The 27,185-nt window shown below is 40.2% G+C and overlaps 1 protein-coding gene and 1 long non-coding RNA gene across 5 annotated transcripts in view; one reads left to right on the forward strand and one right to left on the reverse strand.

Moving 5' to 3' along the window:
• PDE4D (phosphodiesterase 4D) overlaps positions 1-27,185 on the reverse strand; it is a 749,511-nt gene that overhangs the window by 474,978 nt on the left and 247,348 nt on the right. The window contains exon 1 of one of the 4 annotated variants that reach the window (XM_048851542.2): positions 21,505-22,690. The exons of 2 other annotated variants lie outside the window; for them this stretch is intronic. In XM_048851542.2, the coding sequence (XP_048707499.1) occupies positions 21,505-21,551 (47 nt within the window). In that variant the 5' untranslated portion in view covers positions 21,552-22,690. Of the gene's footprint in view, positions 1-21,504; positions 22,691-27,185 lie in introns of those variants that run through there. One more of the 4 variants, XM_075128488.1, reaches the window with a different exon arrangement.
• LOC142071999 (uncharacterized) lies at positions 386-12,062 on the forward strand. The gene is made up of 3 exons (XR_012668283.1): positions 386-500; positions 3,159-3,295; positions 11,874-12,062. It is a non-coding gene; the product is annotated as an uncharacterized LOC142071999 (long non-coding RNA).

The raw sequence follows: 27,185 nt of genomic DNA on the forward strand, positions 1-27,185 counted from the left end.
GTGCTGACCGGAGCCGCCGGGGACCATTTTCAACCGAGCATTCTGGTCCAAAACCAGACACCCGGCAACCCTACAGTCCTGCTGTCACAGGAATGAGAGGGGCCCCAACAGGACTCTTCTCTGCCCAGCCAGGACTGTAACCTTCCCTGCACCTTGTATCTACAGGGATCAGGCGTCACCCGCAATGCGGCAATGCCAGGAGCCCTTTGCAGCCTCGCTGTCATGGGAGTGAGTGAATGGGGCAGAGCAGAGACCCCCAACCAGGATGGCGAGAAGGAGCCCCGAGCCACAACGGAGGCCACCCTACTACTGAATGGCTTCAGCCCTTTCAATTATCCAAACAAATCTGTGGCCCTCATGATATTTAGATAATTGGGTGTATGATATATTACCTTTCCATGGAAGCAATTGCTGAAGCTGCCACAAGGATGTTGCATGAATGGGAGAGATAGTTGTCCTCACTATCAAAAGTTGATTCAGCATTGTTATGAATGGAGAAGGTAAGGTGTACACAACACTCCTTTTTTTGAGGTGGAGTCCCCACAATGTAAAATGTTGAGACTCCTAGCCATGCTGTACATTGAAACTGTACACTGCTGTCCCCTGGATGAAATCTCTATTACCTCTATTTTAGCAACAGCCACTACAAATGTAATTATTCATCCCTTTTAAACACATCTTCTCCCAAAAATGCAATTTCATTGTATGTAAAAGCAAGGGATTGTTTGGTATGGCACAATCTATATCAGTCTTTTTTTTTTTTTTTTTGCAGTAATTCCTCCTTGTATCTTGTTCACATGGATCTATTAATTTACCATGTTATTAATGCTGTCCAAGATGTTAAATTACATTTGATTTTTTTGGTTCCTTCTGACTGTTGTGAAGATTCAGGCCCTGATTTATCAAAAAGGGAGACTGGATCAGCCTGCATGTGACTCTGTTTTAGACAGTGTATGAATGTCAAGGTCAATAGGGCTAAATTATGATGCAGAAGCAATGAAGTTTAATAGTGTGAAAACAGGTGTCTGACATGTTGCTAAATCAAGAATATCAATAGGACTTCAGGAAAGGAGAGAAGCGCTGTCACATGGAAGCCTAGTAGTGACACCAGTAATGCTGGCCAGAGCACTAGCTGCTGGTATCTCAATGACAAAAGCAGCAGCAGAGCTGAAGCTTGAAGTAACTGAAATAGTGCGAACAGAAAACATAGCTGACTTACAAAAGACGTGCCATTTCAAAATCAGAGAACTGTCATGTGAAGTAGTAATAATCACTCTGAGCCACAAATTTAACCCCTTCCTAAAAAGTAGGGACATCATTTCAGACAAATCTGGGGGGAGAGGGCACAAAGTTGTGTCAGCACATAGAACATTATATGTGACTCTATTATATCCTGCAAAGTCCGGTGGGGCAAAAAGTCAAAGACATAATGGAGCATACAGATCTATGGAAGTCAGGGGAGGGGGAAGAGGGGAAAGGACCGAAGCAAGGCCGGGGTGAGCCCTTGCCTCATAGCAAATGGTGCCCCTGCTAAAAAAGGGAGAAAGATAAAAAACAGTACATAAGCCAACAGAGCTTGACTGGAATAACAGAAGTGCCCAGTCTTAGTAGATGATATTTTGGTAATTTTGTCCATTTTTTGTGTGAGATTTAATTTACTATATTATTTCAGCTAGTGGCAATGTTAAGCTTTTAATGTCACTAATGCTGCTGCTACCATTCTTGCATGCACAATCAATTTCCTTAACAGGTGTATGTAATACCAATTTTCAGCTGTGTGCAAATCACTGCCCTTTTGGGAACTCAGGGCCTGATTCCTCTCACTAACCCTGGTGTAAAATCAGTACTAATGCCACTGTAACCAGTGAAGATATTCGAATGCAGAACTAGGTATGAGAGAGGAGACTCAGGCAATAAGTCATTTAAAACAAAGGGAAATAATATCTTGATTAAGGACAGCAAACAGGAAAAGGAGGTCATATTTTTGTTGGTTTATCATTGCTCAAGAATATTAGTGTCTAAAATACAGTGCAATAAACTGCAGGAACACTAATCATCATCTACTGTACTTACAAGGACATTTTTAAAGCTTTTGACTACATTCAACATCATAAATAAAACAGAATGTGTTGTGGGATAGGGCATTTAATTCACTTGAATGAAACATTTGGATAAGTCAGGGAACAACTGGCACTGAAAAAAAATCTCAAGATGGAAAAAAATATTTTTTAGGGTTTTTATTATGCATGTATTCGAATCAGTGTGTTCACAAGATTTGCAATAATAAAATAAATAATAATAATATCTAGCCCTTATACAGCAAGATTAAAATATTAATTTGTGAAAAAATCTGAACAAATAGGAAATACAGAAGTATCTCAGCTAATAAACTATAAGTTAATGTTCAATGCTAAAAATAAAAAAAAACAAAAACAAACAAAAAGAAGTGCTGAAGAAAATAATAAGGGACTATCTCCTAAATGGAAAGGTGCTATCAAATGCTATTCCTGCCACTATTTCCAATTCAGAAAACAGTAACAAAATCAAATATCTTACTTTGAAAACTGAAATAATTTATCCATAAGTGTCTGCAGTCAACAATGCACATGATAAATCACTTTTCCTATATAGAGCTATGTTTAAGAACCAGACTATTGCACAAAATTTCTTCCTCCTTGTTTCCCCACAAATGATGGGAAATAGATCAACCTTTGGTCTGACCCAGTATGTCCGTTCTTACGTAAATGCAAAGGAACTTGCTCTTTCTTCACAGTTCCCCTTAGTGAAGATAAGTGATGGCTCAGAATGGTCAAAGAACTGGTGTTTTACCATCAAAGCTTCTTTTGGTATCAAGAGCGCTTGAAAAACTCGTATCTGTCAATCTTATTAACACAAATCATAATGCCAACTGCATTGATGACCTCACCTTATGAGCAATAGAAGCTAAAGAACAGCATTCTTACAGCACTTACCACTGATGAATAGCTATGAAGAATAGGGTACTGAAAAGCCATTTTCTCAGAAATTAAACATTCTCCTTATTATCTTGTTCTGTGCCATCCCTGACTGAAGTACAGAATGCATTGATACACAAGGGGAAATTATAAAATTATGCTTGTTGTGATGGAGTGCTCAGGGCTTTTGATGCCTTCTTGTAGCATAATCGAAAGCATTGCTGCAGTCTATCCCAATGGTGTCCTGAGAAGAGGGCACTTCTGAACCAGCCCCAACAGCCTGGGATTTCAAAGTAAATTCTCAGCCAGGATTCAGAGGCAGTTCAGGGAGGCACTACCAGGTAAGTGCTTCAATAATTAAGTAATGTTGAATCTATTCAGACCAAGATCTTAAAAGAAGGTTTTTTTTACTCTCAGGAAACACTCACTGGGGGAGATGAAGGGGGGGCTATATGGAGCAGAATCCAAGACAGAGTTCTAGATTAACACAGGAGCTAGCTTGTCTGGCTTGTATTTTTATGTTTACTACTTGTAAGTCCACATAAAATTAATGCACCTAGAGAATTTTGCCAAATTGATATCAATTTTGGAGTAAACCTGAACCCCTGTAACAATATCCTACCCAGAGAGGGTGATTATATAGTCAAACCTGAGCCTTTGGGGAATTTTTCTCTCTCATTGTTCTGCCTCTGCCCTGCTATAGTTACCAGAGGAAATGCCTATGTATATATTGAGAGCAGATGAAATCTCTGGAGAGACAGTGAAGAGAAAGTTATTGACATTCTAAAGTCTCTATTGATACTTCAGTGTTTTTTGAAATTCATGTGTCAAGAGCTTTTAATGGATGTCCTTAAAGTTGCTAGCTACTGAGCTAGTTCCTTTTGGTTTTTTTTTTTTTTTTTTTTTTTAAACAGAATGGAATTCTGAGGCCAGTGAAACACACATTTGAGTGGGAGGGCAAGGTCAGACATAAAAAGGTCTTGAGGTTACCACCCTGTCCCTATTTTCTCCAGTTAACATTAGCAGATCTTACCACTGTATAATTCCAGTTCAAAAGTAACCTCTTGATGATGCAGGATTGGCTCAGTACCGTGGTATGTTTTCTGAATCAAAAAGTGGATTTATATTTCTGTTTATATATATATAATGTGTGCATGTTTATAGATGTGTGTGTGTGTATGTATGTATGTATGTATGTACATCTTATCTCAAATAGAAGCAAAGTATCTGATCTATTTTTATACCTTTTAGATGACTGCATATGCTCCTGGCTCAAAAACTTGCATTATGCAAAAAAATTTTAAACTTTCATTCACATTCATTTTTCAGAAGATCAGCTACATTTTAATCCATCTTTTCTAAGGTCTTCCTTCTATTTAGGGTACAAATATGTAAACCTCTGGTTGGTACAATCCCTTAATTTCTGCCTCCTGCTTGGCTCCAATAAATAAGCATACATTAGCTCAGCTGCCGCTCAGCATGTATACCTTTTTCTTACTGTGGCATTCCCAGTGGCAGTTCACTTCACCATAAGCCACGTCTAATTGCAATGTGATGGGAGCTACTATGATTAGCTTGTGAGGATCGTATTATATACTATGCTTCAAATATTACAAAAAATGTTCTATGGGATGTACTGCACCAATATGTTATAGTGTATTTTAAATAACATGGCATTCAACTTACTGAAAATTTGTGATACGCTGATAACCAAGCAAGAATAAGCAATATGGCACTTTAAATATTTTATTCAGTTATAATTTCCTGTTAACTAGCATCTGTCTAAAATCTAAAACAAAAACTCCCAGCCTTTCAATATTTTTAGATGGGGAGAGATTTCAGGTTCGGACCTCACAGACAGACTCTCCCTTGATGTTTTCAGGGATCAGGCCCCAATAGTCATACCTATTCCCCTTATTTTCAGTCTCTTTTGGTGGGTACCTCCTCCTATTATACATTCATGAGACAGGATGGTCTGGTGAGAATCAGTCCATCCCCTCCTTCAAAGCCTTTTTGGGAGATGGGGGTTAAGAACGAATGGTCCCTGCACCTATTTTCCCCAGGACAGGAGAAAGTGACAGAGCCTGCTCTCTGCTCAACCATATTAAGTGCTCAGAAATCCTTCAAACCATGCAGTGTCTTCCAGACTGCATAGTTATGCAACAGGGCTGCTGCCCTAAGGTGTGAGAGGAGCATACAAAGGCCACCTACCACCACCCAAAAGACGATGGATTGGGAAGCTGTTAATTGGCAGTCCTTTGTCTCAACTTGGAGCTACCACCCAGGGCCTCTCAAAGAGCCTTCAAGTTGAGTACAGCCAACAAGCCCTCCTATATGAAGACATGAGTGGAGCAAGAGACCTGGATGGGGTGAGAGGTTACTACAGGGATGTGGACAGGGATAGAGGGATGTCAATTCTGGACTTGTAAAAGAAAGATATTTTCTAGTTCAGGCATTGCACTAGACCCAGGTTTAATTCCTAGCTGTATCATACACTCCCTGTGTGACCATGGGCAAATCCATCTCTGTGGACCTTAGTTCCCTGTCTGTAAGTTGGGGATAATAACACAATTTTTGCTCCACACTTTGCCTGTCTTGTCTATTTAGACTATCTTCAGAGGGGTAGCCGTGTTAGTCTGGATCTGTAAAAGTGGCAGAGAGTCCTGTGGCACCTTATAGACTAACAGATGTATTGGAGCATGAGCTTTTGTGGGAGAATACCCACTTCGTCGGATGCATGTAGTGAAAATTTCCAGAGGCAGGTATAAATATGCAAGCAAGAAACAGGCTAGAGATAACAAGGTTAGTTCAATCAGGGAGGATGAGGCCCTCTTCTAGCATTTGAGGTGTGAACACCAAGGAAGGAGAAACTGCTTTTGTAGTTGGCTAGCCATTCACAGTCTTTGTTTAATCCTGAGCTGATAGTGTCAAATTTGCAAATGAGCTGAAGCTCAGCAGTTTCTCTTTGAAGTCTGGTCCTGAAGTTTTTTTTGCTGTAGGATGGCTACCTTTAAATCTGCTATTGTGTGTCCAGCGAGATTGAAGTGTTCTCCCGCAGGTTTTTGTATATTGCCATTCCTAATATCTGATTTGTGTCCATTTATCCTCTTACGTAGGGAAAAGGATTATTTAGACTATGAACTCTTTGGGGCAGGAACTATCATACTGGGGCCTTTGTCTCAGCTGGAGTCTCTAAACTGTAATAATAAGAGGTAAGGTGCTACAGGAGTGCAGTGTTTAGATGTGAGTGAGGGTACTGAGCAAGATGGGAAGAAAGGCGCCATCGGCACGTGACACTAATTGGGTGGGAGGAGGGTTCAGTGAGGCTGTGGGCCAGGGTGAGTAGGAAACAGAAAGGTGCCAGGGTGGGTGAGTTGGAAGGTACCCAAAGATGCCGCCCTGGCATCTGCAAGCAGAAGGCAATGGAGGCACTCTAACACCAGAAGATAACGCCAGGAATGGCTGGTGGTTACTGGTGGGTATGTCTGACATAAGGCCTGTGGAAGGGAAACGGTGCTGTGTAGGGACGTAGAGTTACAGAAATTGGCATGCAGAGGTCTGTAGAGAGTGGTTAGGGCCTCAACAGGTTGATTAGTTAAGATGGGAATCCAGCATCTCAGTCCAAGGATTTCAAAATTTGTCTCAAAGTTAGGCACTTAAGTCCATATTTAGACACACAAATATATGACCTGGGAGCTATCTAGAACTCCGCTCTTTTCAAACTCAGGCTAAATATGGATGCTTATCTAAATGGAAATCCAAATCTATACATTTCCTTAATCTCTGCTTTTTACAGCATATATTTTTACTATCTGGGGATGATTTACTATGTGCTACAACAACACTCAATATGCAATGTTCAACATACCAAAAGTGCTGGGGCTGTGGGTTGGCTTGCTGCATGTTTCTATGTGCATTTTATGGTTGCTGGGGCAGGAAGACAGGATATGTCTGTAAATTCTGAGGGTGGGATTTGGATGACATACTTCATACCCTTTGTAATCCTACAAACATGGCAAAAATATTTAAAGATTAGTTAAGTGAGATGGGGAAGCTTGGAAATCTCTCTAGTCCTATAAGCCATGAAAACAGAACACAAATCATGATTCTAGATTTTCCTGTTGGAAATCTAAAACACTACTGAGGTTTTGTCAACACCAAACATAGCAGCAATGGGCTCAGTCTAGGGCTAACAGCATTTTTAAGGGCAAAGGAAAAAGTAGTGCATCTCTATCCTTTATGACTATTCAGTCATAACTGAAAGCACATTGATCACGGTCCAGTCTCAGCAAAACAAATTCCTTTCTTGAGCAAGGGGGTCCATTCTCTCAAGGCAAAAGTAGTTTAAAACGTGTATTTGTGCCTATAGCTGACATACCATCTCAGCTATTCAATTAACGATCTTAAGTGTTCAGTTTGGATATTGCAAAGAGAATACAAAAGAGTTTTGCAGTCAACAGAAGGGGACATACAGCTAGGGTTAAATATGAAAAATTAAAATTAGAGGTGTATAAATGAGATAATTTTGACATTACACAGACAGTAAATTAACCTTTTTATAAATACATGACTAAAATAATTTCCTAAAATCTATTTTTATAACAATATATTTATAAAGAAATATGAAAACCAGAAATAAGGAAAAATACGGAATGAAAGAAGCTTGCTACAAGATGTTATATAGTTCAAGAGCATATTATATTATAAAATATATTTTTTCATAGTTTTCTAGATTTTAAGGCTAGAAAAGGGACCATTGTGATTATCCAGACTGCACAGAACAGGCTGTAGAATTTCACCCAATAATTCCTGCATTAAGCCCAATAACTTGTGGTGGAAATAGAACATATATTTTAGAATGACATCCAATCTTGATTTAATTAATTCAAGAGATGGATAATCTACCACATCCCTTGATAAATTCTTCCAGTGGAAAATTACCCTCACAGTTAAAAATGTGCCTAGATCTTAGAATCAAGTACCAAAGACTCAGTTCCCTGCCAGTTGAAACTAGGAATTCTATGGCCATAATGTAAACATTACAAAATCAGAAAGCATACTTTACAGCAAACATGCTATAATGGGTAGGGTTTACTGCCTTTTGTCATTGGCAAAGAATAATCTATTATTAAAAAGGGCACAAATTCTGATCAATCATATTGAGATGATTTACAATCACTTCAGAAAACTTGGAACTGGAATCAGTACTACTTTATAAAAAAATATGGAAAAGTTCCATATTTCAATCTCTGAAATAACTGAATATGAAAGACTCCCACTTGATAAAACCTGAAGACCTGTGATATTCATAGTTGGTTTTTTAACTAGTTTCTGCCAGAGTTAAGCTTTAATCATTCAAGAAAGATACCCTCATGATTAAAGGATGTACTAAAAGAAATTGGGCTACCTTAATTTCTACCTACTCGTGATGGGGAAGATAGGGAGTCAATTAACTCGGCCCTGCCTCTCTAAATCTGCAACAGTTTTCAGGAATGGAAAGTGTACTTAAAAATAAGAGGCCTTGCTCAGGTAGAAGTTGACCAGGAAATAAAGCTTCTGTTTCTTGGAGGCAGAAGATTTGAGAGGCTCCGAGTAAGATAAAAGGTGTAAGAAATAAGTGTGATGTCCTGGTAGGGGTCTACTACAGACCGCCAAATCAGGAAGAGGAGGTGGATAAGGCATTTCTAGAAAAAACAACAAAAATATCCAAAATACAAGACTTTGTAACAATTCAGGACCTTATATATCAAGGCATCTGTTGGAAAACACAACATTTAAAAAAAAAACAAAAATGGCAAAACACAAAATTTCCAATAAGTTCTTGGAATGTACTGGGGACAACTTTTTGTTCCAGAAACTGTAGGAAGTAACCAGAGGGACAGCCATTTTCTACTTTATTCTGACCAACAGGCAAGAATTGGTAGCACATTTGAAAGTGGAAGGCAATTTGGGTGATATACATCATGAAATAATCACTGACACTAAACTGGGAGGAGAGGTAGATACGCTGGAGGGTAGGGATAGGATACAGAGGGACCTGACAAATTAGAGGATTGGGCCAAAAGAAATCTGATGAGGTTCAACAAGGACAAGTGCAGAGTCCTGCATTTAGGACGGAAGAATCCCATGCACTGCTACAGACTAGGGACCGAATGGCTAGGCAGCAGTTCCGCAGAAAAGGACCTAGGGGTTACAGTGGACAAGAAGCTGGATATGAGTCAACAGTGTGCCCTTGTTGCCAAGAAGGCCAATGGCATTTTGGGCTGTATAAGTAGGGGCATTGCCAGCAGATGGAGGGATGTGATCGTTCCCCTCTATTTGACATTGGTGAGGCCTCATCTGGAGTACTGTGTCCAGTTTTGGGCCCCACACTTCAAGAAGGATGTGGAAAAGTTGGAAAGAGTCCAGCGGAGGGCAACAAAAATGATTAGGGGACTGGAACACATGACTTATGAGGAGAGGCTGAGGGGACTGGGATTGTTTAGTCTGCGGAGGAGAAGAATGAGGGGGGATTTGATGGCTGCTTTCAACTACCTGAAAGGGGTTTCCAAAGAGGATGGATCTAGACTGTTCTTAGTGGTAGCAGATGACAGAATGAGGAGTAGCGGGCTCAAGTTGCAGTGGGGGAGGTTAAGGTTGGCTATTAGGAAAAAAATTTTCACTAAGAGAGTGGTGAAGCATTACCTAGGAAGGTGGTGGAATCTCCTTCCTTTGAAGTTTTTAAGATCAGGCTTGCCAAAACCCTGGCTGGGATGATTTAGTTGGGGATTGGTCCTGCTTTGAGAAGGGGGTTGGACTAGATGACCTCCTGAGGTCCCTTCCAACCCTGAGATTCTATGATGATAGATATTAAGGAAAGGAAGGTGTGAGAGCAGCAGAATAAGGGTAATGGACTTCAAAAAAAAGAAAAAAAACAGACTAAGAAACTCTCAGAACTGGGAAGATAAAATCCCATGGGAAGAAAATCTCAGGGATAAAAGAGTTCAGGAGAGTTGGCAGTCTCTTAAATAAAGAGTATTCAAGGCACAACTGCAGACTATCTGCAGATGTGAAGGAAACACAGAAAGACTAGCAAGAGGCCTATATGGGTCTATCAGGACTTCTTTCATGACCTGAAAAGAAAAAAAGAATCCTACAAAAACTGGAGACATGGACAAATAGCACAAGCACGTAGAAACAAAATCAGAAAAGCTAAGGCACAAAATGAGTTACACCTAGCAAGGACATAGGAGTCAATCAGAAGAGGTTCTTTAATTTAAATACATTTGGAGTAATAGAAAGATGAAACAAAGTATTGGTCCTCTACTTAGTGGAGAAGGAGAGCTAATAACTAATGATATCAAGAAAGTTGAGGTGTTTAATGCCTATTTTGCTTCAGTCTTCACTAAAAAGGTTAATGGTGATCAGATATCCAACAAAATTAATATTAACACCAAGAGGGAAGGAATGCAATTCAAAACATGAAACCATTGGGTTAAAGAATATTAAGATAAGTCAGATATATTCAAGTCAGGAGAACCTGATGAAATTCTCCTAGGGCACTTAATAAACTAGCTGAAGCAATCTTGGAACCATTAGCAACTAACTTTGAGAACTCCTGGAGGACGGGTGAGGCCCCAGAAGACCAGAGAAGGGAAAAATATAGTACATATCTTTTAAAAGGTGTAAAAGAGGACCAGGAAATTATAGATCTATAAGCCTAACTTCAGTATCTGGAAAGACCCTGGAACAAATTGTTAAACAATTAGTTTGTAAGCACTTAGAATTATAAGGAATAGCCAGCATGCATTTCTCAGGAACAATCTAATTTCCTTCATCGACAGGGTTACTGGCCTAATATATAGGGGGGAAGCAGTAGATGTGATACATCTTGATTTTAGTAAGGCTTTTGATATATTCCTACAAGACATTTTCATGAGCAAACTAGGAAAATGTGGTCTAATTATCAATGGTTCAGTGTCAAACCAAGAGGGCATATCTAGGGAAGTCTGCAAGAGTCAGTCCTCGCTTTGGTATTTCACTATTGACTTGGATAATGGAGAGGACAATACGCTTATAAATTTTGCAGATGTCACCAAGGTGAGAGAGGTTGCAAGCACTTTGGAGGACAGGATTAGTATTCAGAATGACCTTGACAAACTGGAGAACTGGTCTGAATTCTACAAGATGAAATTCAATACAGACAAGTGCAAAATACCACACTTAGGAAGGAAAAAACAAACGCACAGCTACAAAATGGGGAACAACTAGCTAGGTGGTAATACTGCTGAAAAAGATCTGGGGGTTACAGAGGGTCATAAATTGAATATGAGTCAACAATCTCATACAGCTGTGAAAAGGGTTAATTAATTCTGGAGTGTATTAACAGAAACATCATATGTGAGACACGAGAGATGGTACTTGTGAGCCCTCAGCTGGGGTACCAGTTCTGGGCATCACACTATCTGAAAGATGTGGACAAACTGGAGAGAGTCCAGAGGAGAGGGAAAAAATGATACAAGCTTCAGAAAACCTGACCTATGAGGAAAAATAAAAAAACCTGGGTATGTTTAGTATCGAGAAAAGAAGACTGAGGGGGAATCTGATGATAGTCTTCAAATATGTTAAGGGCTGTTATAAAGAGGATGGTGATCATGTCCTCTGAAGGTAGGACAGTGAAATAATGGACTTAATCTGCAGCAAGGGAGATTTAGATTAGATAACAGGAAAAAAACTTCCTAACTATAAGAGAAGTTATGCTCTGGAATAGGCTTCCAAGGGAGACTGTGGAACCGTCATCAATGGGGGTTTTTAAGAATAGTTTGGACAAACACCTGCCAAGAATGGTCTAGGTTTACTTGGTCCTGCCACAGGGGCTGGATTTGATGACTTTTTGAGTCCCTTCTAGTCCTACATTTCTGTGATTCTTCCTTGACATAGGAAGCTTGATTCCAGCGAACACTGTGAGACAGCTTGCTATCTGGATGAACCTAGGAAGACTGGAAGACCCAGGAAGACTGTCAAAAAGGACTGACTGCATGAAAACAAGCCTTAAGTAGAAGGGCAACATCTGTCAACGAGTCCTTAGAAGACCCTGTTTTTCTTTTAATTTTGGACTCTCAGACTCTGAAAGAGGTAGAACTCAAGTGTGTCATAGCTGGAGGGCTATAGCACCCTGGCACTAGACCTGTGAGGGGTGCCATCCAACTGTAGAGGACCTGCACCTGGGTGAGTTGTACCCTGATGGGAATCAAGTGGGCACCACCTAGGCTACCTGGTTACACAGCTAAATTCCAATACTGATGTTCTGACATCATCATTCTAGTTTTCCAGTCCTTAAAATGCCACAGGAATTAAAGTCTTTCTTTCTATTTATTTAAACAGGAGGTGGATCACAGTGTATTGCACCATTTAAAATAGTTGCACACTTATAACTACCTTTCTTTTTTTTAAAATCAAACAATGTTTTCAATAACAGTAGTTAAAAATTGGTAATTGAATTGCCAAGAAATCTAGAAAGACAAACTAAAATGTTTTCTAGAAGTAGCACATAAATTAATAGAAAGAGAGGTGGCATAGTTAATTGCATGCAAACAAAAACTAGCTAGAGAATCAAAATGAAAATGAACAGACAAAATAGTTACTAGTATGGGTAACCAAACTTCTTAAATCCTTTTCAGATACTATTCCCTGTGCTGTCCATCTGTCCCAAGCTGTGCTCTGTGATATCAGGAGATTATTCCATTTTACTAACTGCTGCCAACAAACAGGTTTATACTGGAAATATTCTTGCTTCCCTTTTAACTGGTAATGTAGAATTCAACTTCAAACACTTCTCTTATTATCAAACAGTTAATCTATGCATATAAATAAGGCCCTACATTCTATTTAGTCTTCAGGAGATAATTTTGTAATTCAGATTTACATATGAAAATGTCATTTAGTACATTACACAACAAAAATTAGCAATGTATATTTTTCACATGATCAATATATAATAAAGCTATAAATTGTGTGTGCCTAACAATGTTCTTCACTTTTGTAGTTATGAATTCACAGCATTTTGGCAGCTCATTCCCTTGTCCCTAGAAGCAATATATTACACTAATAAAAATAAACAGTAAGCCCTTCCACCCACACATGCAAAACTTCCTTTGGTTCCATCTAAATACACTGGCTAGGTGAAATTTTCCTAATGTTATTTATCCAGTTTAATGTTGAGACACCATACAGGTGATAATTAAGTATATCATTCGGTAGGACAATGTTTCATTCTCAAAAAATATGTTCCATATTTGATTTTTGGACAGCGTCATTACTCTTCTCCAGGGGCATAACCAGAGCAGGGCAAGTGGGGCTGCCGCCCAGGGTGCAAAGCCACAGGGGAGGAAAAATGGGGCAGTGTGGGTGGGGTCACGTGGGGTTATGTACCCCGCCCCACAGAGCCCAAGCATCTCATGGCAGCCAGGCTCTGTCAGCTGGGCTCCTTCGGGGGACAGGCAAGAGCATGTCAGGGGCGTAACTTGGAGCTGTGCTGCCCGCCATGCCTTGGGGGTGCCCGGCCGTGCAGAGGTGGCCCAGCTTGGGAAGCAAGGAAGGGAGTGCTGCTGGGCACCAAGCCAGCCATCAGCTCCCACAGCATGTAGAGCCAAGAGCCCTCTGCATGCAACCCTGCAAGCATCAACTCTAGGGGGTGCAAATGTGCTCGCTCACCCAGGTGCTAAAATGCCTTCTTATGGCTCTGCTCTTCTCTGTAGCCAGTAAACTGAACATGATCCAAATCACCATCCTCAAGTGAGTAACGCATTAAAACAGAACTAAACCCATTTCACTCTACCCAAGGGACTGCAAAGTTTGAATCCAATGTGTTTTAATAACAGATTAACATGTAAAAATATAAGTACTATTAAAGCAAAATGTTTAATTTAGTAATAGTAAGCATCAAAGTTTTCTCCCACCTTATTATTAAACTATTATTTTAAAGTTTGGAGGTAACTGGTAATTATTGCTGAGGCAGAATGGCAGGTGCGTCTTGTTAAGCACAACTAGGATAGGAGAAGTTGAAGTCTCTCACTTAAGGCAAAGGGAACAAAGGGCTGGAACTGAGAGTCTACAGAGCAGAGGTAGGCAACCTACAGCCCCCGGGCCACATCCGGCCTGCCAGACCGTCCTGCACAGCCCGAGCTCCTGGACCAGGAGGCTAGCCCCAGCCCCTCCCCCACTTTCCCCCCTCCCCTACAGCCTCAGCTCACTGCGCCACCGGCACAATGCTCTGGGAGGCGGGGCTGTGAGCTCCTGGGGCAGCGCAGCTGCAGAGCCTGGCCTGACCCGGTGCTCTGTGCTGCGTGGCGTAGCTGCCTGTCCTGGTGCAGCGGAGCCGCCAGCCACCGGTGCTCCAGCCAGGCGGTAAGGAGGCAGGGAGCGGGGGGGTGGGGTGGGGTGGATAGAGGGCAGGGGAGTTCGGGGGGGGGGGGTGGTCAGGGACTGGGGGTGTGGATAGAGGTCGGGGAGATCATTGGAACAGGCTGGTTGAAAGGGGGCAGGGGTCCCGGGGGGGCCGGTCAGGAAGGAGAGGAGGGGTTGGATGGGGCAGCGGGGGGGCAGTTAAGGACGAGGAGTCTGGGGACGGTGAGGAGACAGAGAGCTGGGGGTGGATGGGGCAAGGGTCCCCGGGGGTCCATCAGGGAACAGGGATGGTTGGATGGGGCAGGAGTCCCAGGGGGGCCATCAGGGGGCGAGAAGCAAGGCGGGTTGGATAGGGGGCAGAAGCCAGGCCATGCCTGGCTGTTTGGGCAGGCACAGCCACCCCTAACCAGCCATCCATACAATTTCAGAAACCCGATGCGGCCCTCAGGCCAAAAAGTTGCCCGCTGCTGCTATAGAGAAACCCTACAAACAGCCACATTTAAAGAGAAAAATGACTCAGGTTTAATTTTTATTATTGTTATTTGAGTTCCCAATACAGCCAAACCAGAGGAAAGCAGAAATGTGCACTATATACAGTATGTGTACTCTGTTCATAGGAGGATGGAAACTCCACTTGCTTATATAATCTTTCCTGAAATAATTTGACCCTTTGAAAATGACCAGTGCATAGATGTGTTAGTATGCACAATTGTCTACTGCCATACCATATCATTGTGGTATCACTTTTGCTATTGCCACATAAAGAAGGTGTGCCTGGTTAATATTTGGATGGGAGACCTCAAAAGAAAGTCTACGGTGTTACAGTAAAGTAATGGTACCAATTCAAGAGCAGTCAGTCTTCCCCTCTGATCATTTCTGATGCACTGTTCTATCCAAGCATGGTGTTATAAAGTACTGAAACATTATGTATTATTATTTCTACTGCAGTAGTAGCTACAGGACCCCACCAATATTTGGGCCCCATTGTGCTAGGCACTGTACATATAGATTATAAGAGAAAATCCCTGCCTCAAAGAGCTTACAGTCTTAACAAACAAGACCAACAAAGGGTTGGAGAAGGAAGATATGAAGTATTGTCATTCTCATTTTAGAAACATGAGCTATGGCACAGAAAGGTGATGAGGCCAGACAGGAGGTATTTGATAAAGCCCAGAACTGGACTCTTAGCTCCTGAGTCCAAATACAGTATTTTAAACAAAAGAGCATGCTTCTTCTTCAGACCATCCTTCCTCGCCTATTGGAAATGTCATTTTCCAAAACATAAAACAAAAGTCTTAACTACTTGCAGTAATTTAATGGGAAATAGCTTAGGGTACATCTACTCTGAAGGCTAGGACTATAACAGGGTTTAAAAGAGAACTGGATAAATTCATGGAGGCTATGTCCATTAATGGCTATTAGCCAGGATAGGTAAGGAATGGTGTCCCTAGCCTCTGTTTGTCAGAGGGTGGAGATGGATGGCAGGAGAGAGATCACTGATCATTACCTGTTAAGTTCACTCCCTCTGGGGCACCTGTCGGGAGACATTTGCCACTGTCGGTAGACAGGATACTGGGCTGGACGGACCTTTGGTCTGACCCAGTCTGGCCATTCTTATGTTATGTTCTTACTCTATAGTTAAAAACCTGTGGCTGTCCTGTGCTGGCTGACTTGTGCTTGAGGGCCGAGTAGAACTCTGCAAGGTGGGAGGGTCCTGAACATCTACACCACAATTAAACAGCCCCTTAGCCGGAGCCTTGCGAGTCCAAGTCAGCTGGCACAGCCCAGCCACAAGTGTCTAACTGCAATATAGACATATCCAGGGTGGTCTAATTACCCAGTGTATATATTTACTCTGGAACCACAGGCTAAAATCCCAGCAGAGTCAAGTCATCCTTCTGAGGACATTAAATTGAGTACCATGCAATTTACAGCAGGTTTTTATATATATATATCCCATGACATTATACTGCTGTGTTGAGAGCTAAACAGCTGCTACATTTCAGTGGTGGGTGATATGATCCCTATATCCCCTTGCTCCACGTCACAGGAGTATTGTGATATCTAGCTGGTTAGTGTTCCTGGAGCACTCTGAGTTCTCCAGATGAAAGGCACCATAAAAGAAAGAAGCATTAATATAATAGAGAAAGGAAAGGTTTGCCCTACTTGTCCTTGGTCAAAATAGTTCCCCCTCTTCACTGATGTGCAGCGTGTTGTATGTTGGTTAGGTGATACCAAAAGGATAAACAGTGTTTGAAAAGATGAGGATATAAAAGAAAAAAAGTCAACAGAAACAGTGGTTTTACTGCAAAATAGTGGTTACTACTGTTTGCTTCATTTAGTAAAAATGTATAAGCCTAGCTGTATTTCACCTAATTTGAGCAGTGTACATAAACAATGCCTGAAGCTCTCTAACACTACTATTCAGCACCAGAAATTTGAGATGACGACCTTTCATGCTTATCAGCACAATCAAAACCTACTGGCAATAGAAGATTAAGAACTAACTGCATTTGGCCTTAACAGGATCTGTCCTCATGCTCAGAAATCAGTCATTTGGCTTGGAGACATTTCAGATCCTGTTACGCATCAGAAGGAAGGGATTCCTTTGTAGCCAACAGAATAAGGCCTGAAGTCGTAGGTCTAGAAACTAATTAAATATAATTCTGAACAGAAATTCTGGCACAAGTTTGCTCCCCTCACTATAAAAAACCTAGCACAAACAAGAGATAAGGTAGAAAAACAAGTGAGCAAGTACATGGCCCTGGACAAAATATTCCATTTTAGAGTGTGTTACTAATTCAGGGCTTTAACTTGAGGGATGCTGATCATTTCCTACACAATGCCAACCATCCTCAGCTTCCCGCTGATTTCTAAGTGAGCTGAGGTTGCTCAGACCCTCATATGATCAAACCGAATGTTTAAAAAATAATTCTGTTTTCTGCCTTATCTACTAATGTCAGGATATTTATTTTCTTTCACTTTTCTACCAAGGCAAAATGTAACTCCAGCCCCACAAAATGGAAAACCTTCACAATGAGAAACAGCTAATAATTGGATAATTGGTGACAAACTATATGGTTCAATAATTAAAATGTACAAGTATGGGTAATAATACTATTATTCCAGAAGATTCTGAGAACCAGAAATCAAAGAGACTTATTTAAATTTGTATTTAAACAATGATTTACTAAGGTGCTTTTCAACAAGGTAGCTGGCCATCAAATTAATCTAAAGCAAAAGGCTAACCATGCAGCCACACATTCACATTATTTTGCATTAAATGAAGTACATAGCACAGTAATGATCAATGAAGTAAATTTGACTAGATTAAAAGGCAGGAAAGGATTTATTTATTTATTTATTTATTTTGGCTCCATTTCTTTGCTCACTGACTTGCTATACAATTTAAATTTCATTTTATGTCAGTATCTTAGTAGAAAGGAAACAAAAAAGAATAACTGAATATAGATTACATTGTCCTAAAATATGTGCTCATACATTAAATTTTACATCTTTACAGTTTTGAGGACACAAATACTTGAACTCAAAAATCATAGCTCTTCTAACTTTTCTATGATAAAAATAGGAAAAGATATACCCAGCAAGGCAAACCAAAATTAGATACTATGCTTATCTTTATTTGGTTTGGCATCAAAAAGTCAGAAAAAAGTACAATGGAAAAGAAAGCTATGTAATACAATCCATTCACAAACATTTCTAAAGTAGTTTCAAATCTGAAAAACAATAAATAGCTTGTTCTACATATTTGCAGATACTTGCTGTGCTTAAGTAGTGGTGTTATATCATAAATATAACAGGCTCCTATTACTCCTTATCTAATGTCACCCCACATCTCATTTTTCTCAGTATTCCCAGGACTAACTTTATCCTCTCCTAGAATATCGATCGACTTCGCTATCATAATCCTTCCCTCCTGGCTTCCCCACATTTCACCTCTTCCCACTCCAGTCTATCCAAAACAGCTGCTACTAAAATCCTCCTCTCCACACCCACTCCAACCACATCACTTACACACCCTCTTTGAACCCCTCAGTTGGCTTCCTGTCTTTTACCACAGAGAATTTAAGTTACACATCCTCACTTAGAAGGCTCTTCATAATCTTGCTCTCCTTGCCTACAATTCATTTTCCCAGGCAAGGAACAGATCATGATATTTAGTTATAAACTCCACTTTATTGTGCTATGTAAATGATTTTCCAAAATAATGTATTAACTGGGAGCCAGTATAAATAACATTCACAGTAGGGTTTAGTTAGGGGCATTCACACTTTAGGGATGGAAGGTTGTGAGTTCAAGATCAAACCCAGCACTTAGAATTGGTTCTTGCTAGGGATACCTACATCTTTTGGAAACCCTTCCCCCAAGCCCACACATACCCCCAAACAAACACAAAGGCAAAAAGCACCTTGGCTCCCCCATCTGCACATAGCAGTTAAAAGCCATGGACTTTGGGGGGATGAGGGGAGACGGCTGAAACAAACCAAATTAACTTAAAATTCAAAAGGTTTTATTTACTCGCCCAGGACCGATAGCCACCTATGTTTCATTCTATATTGGAGTCAGAGTAGGAGAGATAAAGAGAAATAAAATGCCTATGAAGGCAGAGAATATACTTAAGACTAAAAAAATAATGTCGCTATATGTTTATCGGCACTGAATCTGAATATGGATTTCAATATTTAAAACATAGTATTTCAAAATTAAATATGTACTATATGCTGCTTTTTACAAAATACCTTCAATATGTTGTTCAATGTTATGGAAAATATAGCGAGAAGAATCAACTGATATAGCTGTTAACCTAGCACAATACTAATTGGGTCATATGAAAAAAAAAGTATCTTCATCTAGCTTCACTATCATCTTGCCAGAAGACAGAAATATATACAGACCACTCTTTCTATATCTACTCAAATCTACTATGGGAAGCTTTGCTATGTCTGGCAGCCAACGCACAGGTTTTGTGAAAGTGCTTCTACAGAATTACAAAAATGACTAGTAACTCCAAAGTCTACCATTCAGAAATGTTCTTTACAGATCTAACGTAGCATGAATAAGCAAATTTGCCTGGTTCCTAAAATGGGCAGTTGAACAACACTGAGCTGAAACATTTTAATTTCAAAGTAAGGTCTGGGATCTAGTGAGCCATAAATGCTTGCATGGTATAATCTGCATTCAGATCATATATTAAATGTAAATCATGTGAAAGCCTACATACATTTGTGCAGCACCACATGTAAAAATATCCCACATTGCTGGTATAGTACTTCCTGTTACAGAATGTATTCCCATTTTGGTACAGATACCAAGGAGACTAGGAGGGGGTGAACAGGGAAGGTAGGCAACTGCCTATGAGAGCAGAAAAAACAAACAAACAATTGATGTGATCAAACCCCCTCAAAAAGAATTCAAAATGTTGGTTGCAAAGTCCTGAGACACAGAATAAACTTCAAGGCTAAAAATGTTTCAGAACAATTTCTCCAAGTTATTAAAAAGAAAAGTAGGCCAAATTCTTAGAAGACAACAGAAATATCAGGGCTTTTCTGTTAGGTGTGGACCACACTGCACGTTGCAAAAGAAGCTACAAAAGCAGGGGGATGAGCTTAACTAAAACCTTATCTTTATTATTTGTTTTCCCAGGTGATGCTGTTTAAAGTGGGCTATAGGAGGATATTACAATCATTTCACTTGATTTCACTTAGCCTAAGATTGGTGTTATGGGAAAGTGACAGAGGACTGTGATAGAGGAGTAAAATGTGTTAAAGGAATGAATCTGTATTAATTCTGCATTAAGATTTAGTATCAATACAAATTTAGCAGAGTCATAAATTCACAGCATCCCCTCGTCTGAGAGGCTGTCACAGGTGCACCATGGTTCTGATTGGTTCTGAGCTGGATAGCCAGAAACCTCTGACAAATGACACCCGTCGGAGGTTTGTGGTTGTGCTATATTGTTGCTACATTTATACTATATTGTTAAGTACAAGTTTGAAATACACTGAAGAAAATAATATTTTGCATTGCTGTAAAGGTATTGGCCAGGGAAAATCCTAATGAGTTAGGTATCCAAACAAAGATTTATACTAAAGGCAAATCTTTTGACTAAATATAAACTGTGCAGACCGAACTTTCATAGTATGCTTGCTTTTAGTAGCTTTAAAAGAACTGAAATAAACCCAAAAATGTAATAAAGACTAGATCTTATATAAAACTGGGCTTTGCCCAGAAGTCAGTAGTTAGTTAAAGCATTCAGTCATAAATTCCAACATTAATAGCATGACATGACGCCAATCAACTGGAAAATAATCATAAAGTTGACCTTAATACATTATAAAGTAAGTTGTAGACAAAGGTTACTCCCTGAGCAAGAACTACAGATGTGTCTGGGTTTAAGAGGAAACAGATGTTTTAATGATGTTGAAGTGATTTTAGTTCAGTGGGACTGTTTTCCAAACAGCCAGATTTAAAATATTAGCACACAAACCTATTTAAAAAACCAAACTGAATTAACATAGGGGAATAATTTATCCTTGTTTTTTGGTCAACTGAACTCTAAAAAGAAAAAATTAGAGGCCAGACAAGTCAATATTATATGGGGAAAACAAGTTTGTAGCAAGAAGAAAAGGAGTACTTGTGGCACCTTAGAGACTAACCAATTTATTTGAGCATGAGCTTAAGTGAGCTGTAGCTCACGAAAGCTCATGCTCAAATAAATTGGTTAGTCTCTAAGGTGCCACAAGTACTCCTTTTCTTTTTGCGAATACAGACTAACACGGCTGTTCCTCTGAAACCTGAAGTTTGTAGCGTTTCTCTGAAAATAATGTTATGAATCAAATGGCAGAGTCTTTCATTGATCCCATAGATAGAAATATTTCTATTTCTCAAAAGGTTCTTATTGATTGTATTTTCACAGCTATATTATCTTCTCCCTTCTCCAGCTTGACTCTTCTGTTTTGTGATGGCACAGGGGTGCTAAACTTGTATTACATCACCACTACCATCTCTGTAAGATTTTCATTTTACAACAGGTCAATCCTCACTTGCCATTAACAATGGAAAAGTCAGCATCTGGCACTTGCCATAGTATTTTGCAAACAAGCATTCTGAGTTTAACAATCTGTAGTGTGTATCGATTACTCACCATATCCATGAATGCCTCCTAAAGGGGAAATTATTCACATGCATCATGTTCACAGATCTTCCTGCATTAGTATTTTCCCGGTCAGATAGCTTTTTCTGTGATGGTATTCATAGATGCATTCCAAAACAACTGCATGAGTAGCTAACACCAAGCGTTATTGCAAAAATTATTGTATTCCACAAAAATAAAAATATCCAAGATATGAGGAAAGACTTTTCATAGGGTTTTCTAGGTACATTTCCATCCATTTATGTCAAACTGGTTAGTTAAAAAACATGAAAGTATATGGTAACTGCGTATCCTAAGTGAAGGCAAAGGTTCCCCTTGATACAATCCAAATGGTTTTGGTGTAAATTAAAGCATCTTCATATGAAACATTTTGAACAGTTGGAAAAGGTTAGTCAAACGATAGTTTCTGGTCATCCATGCTAAATCAGTGTTTAGGGGAAAATGAATAATTGCGGATTCCTTTGCCATAGGGTCCTTTAGAAATGAATATTGCTTTTTCTTCTTTCTTAGACACATATTCATCAGTGATCACTTTAATGGAGTTTTCCTTTCTTGTGAGCCCTGTACAAAGACTGGTGGTTAAAAACCCATGTACATCCAAAGCAAACTTCTCTGAATTTTGATTCTCAGGGTTTATTTCTTCATCTAAGAAAGACGGAAGGAAGTGTGCTTTTTCTGCTCCATAGGACCGGACTACAATTAGATACTAACATGAATATAAGGTTCTGCCATGATCAAATTCATTTTGACGTCTAACCCCATAAGGCTGTCTGTCTTTTAAGTAAAATGACTACGCTATTGATTCTTTCACTGCATAACCTAGTTCTAATTTGATGTTATACTTTATATAAAAAACATGTGCATGCATTCAGATTTTGCCACAAAAAAGGAAAGCTTTAAGTCCTACGTTATCTAAGAATTCCTTCTCTGCTCTCCTTCTCTCCCAATTCAGCAAACAGTAGTTATTACTCCTGAGGCTCTGACAACATCCTTGGGAAGGTTCTTAAGATCAAGCCATACAGACCATGTATATATTAAAATAGTGCAGGCAGCATGCTCTTAATTTCTTTCTCCTGACAAGAATTGCCAACATACCCTCTGAAATCCTTGGATCCTTTCATACTGTGTCTTTGCTCTCCTGCTCAGAAGCAGCTCAGGACACTTGCAGACTCTATGGCACTATTACTCTGCAGCAGAATCTGCTCCCGGCTGCAGTGAATGCTGCCTGACAGAGGATGTGCTAGCGTCAAGGGGGCCCTTTAGGTGGGTTCTCTGGCACAGTATATCCTCCTGTGCTTTTTTCAGCAGACAGACAGAGAGAAAGTAGGAGAGGGGTGTTTGTGGGGAAGAGGCAGGGGGACAAAACAAAAAGAAAAACAAAACCTTTCTTTAAAAGACCCTATTTCTCTTAGTAACTACAATAAAACAAAATTTAAAAATAATTAAACATGTAAATGTTAAATAAAGAAAACATACACCTAGGACAAAATATTGTACTGTATTTTTATTTGATGTCTAAAAGATGACAGACTTATTTTTCATTTACGTTTTCATGTGCCTAGACCATAGTGCATGTCTTCTTTCTTTTTTTAAAAAAACATGGTTTATGCTGCCCTATGACTCTTAAACTTCAAATAACCACTTGCCCTTTTGGACAGGAAATCCTATACTATGAAAGCCAGCTACACCTTCAAAGGCATCAACACATGCCATAAAACTGCATGTTTGATTAGGGAGTGATCTGACTAGGGAGTGCTGTGATAAGACATTGCACTGCACATTTTTATGTCTTCTATTTCCTTAAGATTGTTTCTCCTGCTGTCACAGCTCCATTCAACAATACCCCAAATTAGCCCTAGCACTGTTGATGCCATTTTGGAACAAGAATAAAATAATAAACTATCTGAGTCCAATAGTGTATTGGCAATGAAATAGTATTTAAATTCAACAATAAGAATGGCCCTACTATTTGCATACAGACAGCAAAATATTCATGTACCTGTTTTAATTACTGTATTTCAAAGACTTATGGCACAAGATACAGTACATCTCAGAATTTAAAAGAGCTCTGGCAACCTTCTCTCCTGCTACAGTATGCGGGGGGGGGGGGGAGGGTTTAATAAAATGCAACCATCAGAATTTGAAATTTTTGTTAAAGATTAAGAACAGTACATAATTTTATTACTTATCATCAGCAAGTCAGAATGAGAAACAAAATGAATAAGCACATTTAATGAAGGTAAATAATTCAAATTAACTTTTTAATGGCTTGGTAAAACCATACTCTCTTACGCAATGGGACTTCATAATATGTAAAAAGCATGTGCCCTATACCCCCTGTTGGGGCTTATTGCAAAATACATTAAAATATAATATAAACAAATACTGTGAAACTATATAGAGGCACGATTCATTTCATTATTCAGCAATATTGCCTTTAGTCTCTCCAATTCCCTACTCCTTTGACTGACAACATACAAGCAACATATTAAGAGTACAAATTTTGTCAGATGCTTTTTTTCTCTTTGTTTTTGTTGTGTCTCTTAAATTTTTGTCTCTTAAATATGTATGTCTCTTAAATTTCCCCAAATCATTCCCTCATTCCCCCATCTAAGAGCCCCAGCTATTCTGATCTGCTATTGCTGCTCATCCCACAATGAGAGTTCCCTTCCCTTTATGAAAGGAGCAGGGACCCCTGATATCTAAATCATAGAATCATAGAATATCAGGGTTGGAAGGGACCTGAGGAGGTCATCTAGTCCAACCCCCTGCTCAAAGCAGGACCAATCCCCAATTAAATCATCCCAGCCAGGGCTTTGTCAAGCCTGACCTTAAAAACTTCTAAGGAAGGAGATTCCACCACCTCCCGAGGTAATGCATTCCAGTGTTTCACCACCCTCCTAGTGAAAAAGTTTTTCCTAATATCCAACCTAGACCTCCCCCACTGCAACTTGAGACCGTTACTCCTTGTCCTGTCAATGATCAAGTCCCTCGATCTGTTGGCAATGCCCCTACTTATACATCCCAAAATGCCATTGGCCTTCTTGGCAACAAGGGCACACTGTTGACTCATATCCAGCTTCTCATCCACTGTAACCCCTACGTCCTTTTCTGCAGAACTGCTGCCGAGCCATTCGGTCCCTAGTCTGTAGCGATGCATGGGATTCTTCCATCCTAAGTGCAAGACTCTGCACTTTTCCTCGTTGAACCTCATCAGATTTCTTTTGGCCCAATCCTCCAATTTGTCTAGGTCCCTCTGTATCCTATCCCGACCCTCCAGCGTATCTACCACTCCTCCCAGTTTAGTGTCATCTGCAAACTTGCTGAGGGTGCAATCCACCCCATCCTCCAGATCATTTATGAAGATATTGAACAAAACCGGCCCCAGGACCGACCCTTGGGGCACTCCACTTAATACCGGCTGCCAGCTAGACACGGAGCCACTGATCACTACCCGTTGAGCCCGACAATCTAGCCAGCTTTCTATCCACCTTATAGTCCATTCATCCAGCCCATACTTCTTTAACTTGCTGGCAAGAATACTGTGGGAGACAGTGTCAAAAGCTTTGCTAAAGTCAAGGAACAACACGTCCGCTGCTTTCCCTTCATCCACAGAACCAGTTATCTCGTCATAGAAGGCAATTAGATTAGTCAGGCATGACTTTCCCTTGGTGAATCCATGCTGACTGTTCCTGATCACTTTCCTCTCCTCTAAGTGCTTCAGAATTGATTCCTTGAGGATCTGCTCCATGATTTTTTCAGTTACTGAGGTGAGGCTGACTGGCCTGTAGTTCCCACTATCCTCCTTCTTCCCTTTTTTAAAGATGGGCACTACATTAGCCTTTTTCCAGTCATCCAGGACTTCCCCTGATCGCCATGAGTTTTCAAAGATAATGGCCAATGGCTCTGCAATCGCATCCGCCAACTCCTTTAGCACTCTCGGATGCAGCACATCCGGCCCCATGGACTTGTGCACGTCCAGTTTTTCTAAATAGTCCCAAACCACTTCTTTCTCCACAGAGGGCTGGTCACCTCCTCCCCATGCTGTGCTGCCTAGTGCAGCAGTCTGGGAGCTGACCTGGTTCGTGAAGACAGAGGCAAAAAAAGCATTGAGTACATTAGCTTTTTCCACATCCTCTGTCACTTGGTTACCTCCCTCATTCAGTAAGGGGCCCACATTTTCCTTGACTTTCTTCTTGTTGCTAACATACCTGAAGAAACCCTTCTTGTTACTCTTAATATCTCTTGCTAGCTGCAACTCCAGGTGTGATTTGGCCTTCCTGATTTCACTCCTACATGCCCGAGCAACATTTTTTACTCATCCTTAGTCATTTGTCCAATCTTCCACTTCTTGTAAGCTTCTTTTTTGTATTTAAGATCAGCAAGGATTTCACTGTTAAGCCCAGCTGGTTGCCTGCCATATTTACTATTCTTTCTACACATCGGGATGGTTTGTCCCTGTAACCTCAAAAAGGATTCTTTAAAATACAGCCAGCTCTACTGCACTCCTTTCCCCCTCATGTTATTCTCCCAGGATATCTTGCCCATCAGTTCCCTGAGGGAGTCAAAGTCTGCTTTTCTGAAGTCCAGGGTCCGTATTCTGCTGCTTTCCAGCAGTTGTCCAGTTAAAAAAAATGCATTAACCCTTGTAGATGTCAACAAAGTCCCTAAAATCTCTAAAGAGGTGCTCTCTTTCCCTCCCTTCCTTCCCGCCTCCTGCAGCTGCATTTGTGCTTACAGTGGCCAGAGGAAGTCCCTGCCTCCCATCTGTTTTGGCCCTGCCTCCAGCACTCTGGCAGTAGCGTTTTTCTCCCATGTAATGTGAGGCTGTTAGGGGGAAATCAATAACATCATAATAGTAATATATAATAAAAATCGTACAAGTAATTGAGAATAAAACTACACCAAATTGATATAGAACTGTCTGGAATATGCAAAATAAAGGATAAAACTCATCAAAAACCAGGAAGATAGAATAATAGAATCATAAAAATGTAGGCCTGGAAGGGACCTCAACAGGTCACCTAGTCCAGTCTCCTGCACAGAGGCAGGACTAAGTATTATCTAGACCATCTCTGACAGGTGTTTGTGTAACATGTTCCTAAAAACCTCCGATGATGGAGGTTCCACAACTTCCCTCATTAATTTGTTCTAATGATTAACTAGCATTACAGTTAGGAATTTTTTCCAAATGTCTTACCTAAATCTGCCTTGCTGCAATCGAAGCCCATTACATCTTGGCTTGTCCTCTATGGATAAGAACAACAATTTCTCACCTTCCTCTTTATAACAACCTTTTAGATACTTGAAGACTTGTATGTTCCCCCTCAGTCCTCTCCTCTCCAGACTAGACAAATCAATTTTTTTCAATCTTTCCTTGTAGGTTTTCTTGTTTTCTAGAACTTTACTCATTTTTGTTGCTCTCCTCTGGACTGTCTCTACTTGTTCACATCTTTCCTGAAGTGTGGTTTCCAAAACTGAACACAGTACTCCAGTTGAGGCCTTATCAATGATGAGTAGAGAGGAAGAATTATTTCTCGTGTTTTGCTTACAAAATGATGTTCGTTTTTTTTTCTTTTTGCAACAGTTTTACATTGACGACTCATAGTTAGTTTGTGATCCACGATAACCCCCAGGTGCTCTCGGAAAAGAGAGAAATCAAATTTTTTAAG

This window comes from Caretta caretta, chromosome 5, assembly GCF_965140235.1.
Source record: "Caretta caretta isolate rCarCar2 chromosome 5, rCarCar1.hap1, whole genome shotgun sequence".
Taxonomy (NCBI): domain Eukaryota; kingdom Metazoa; phylum Chordata; order Testudines; family Cheloniidae; genus Caretta; species Caretta caretta.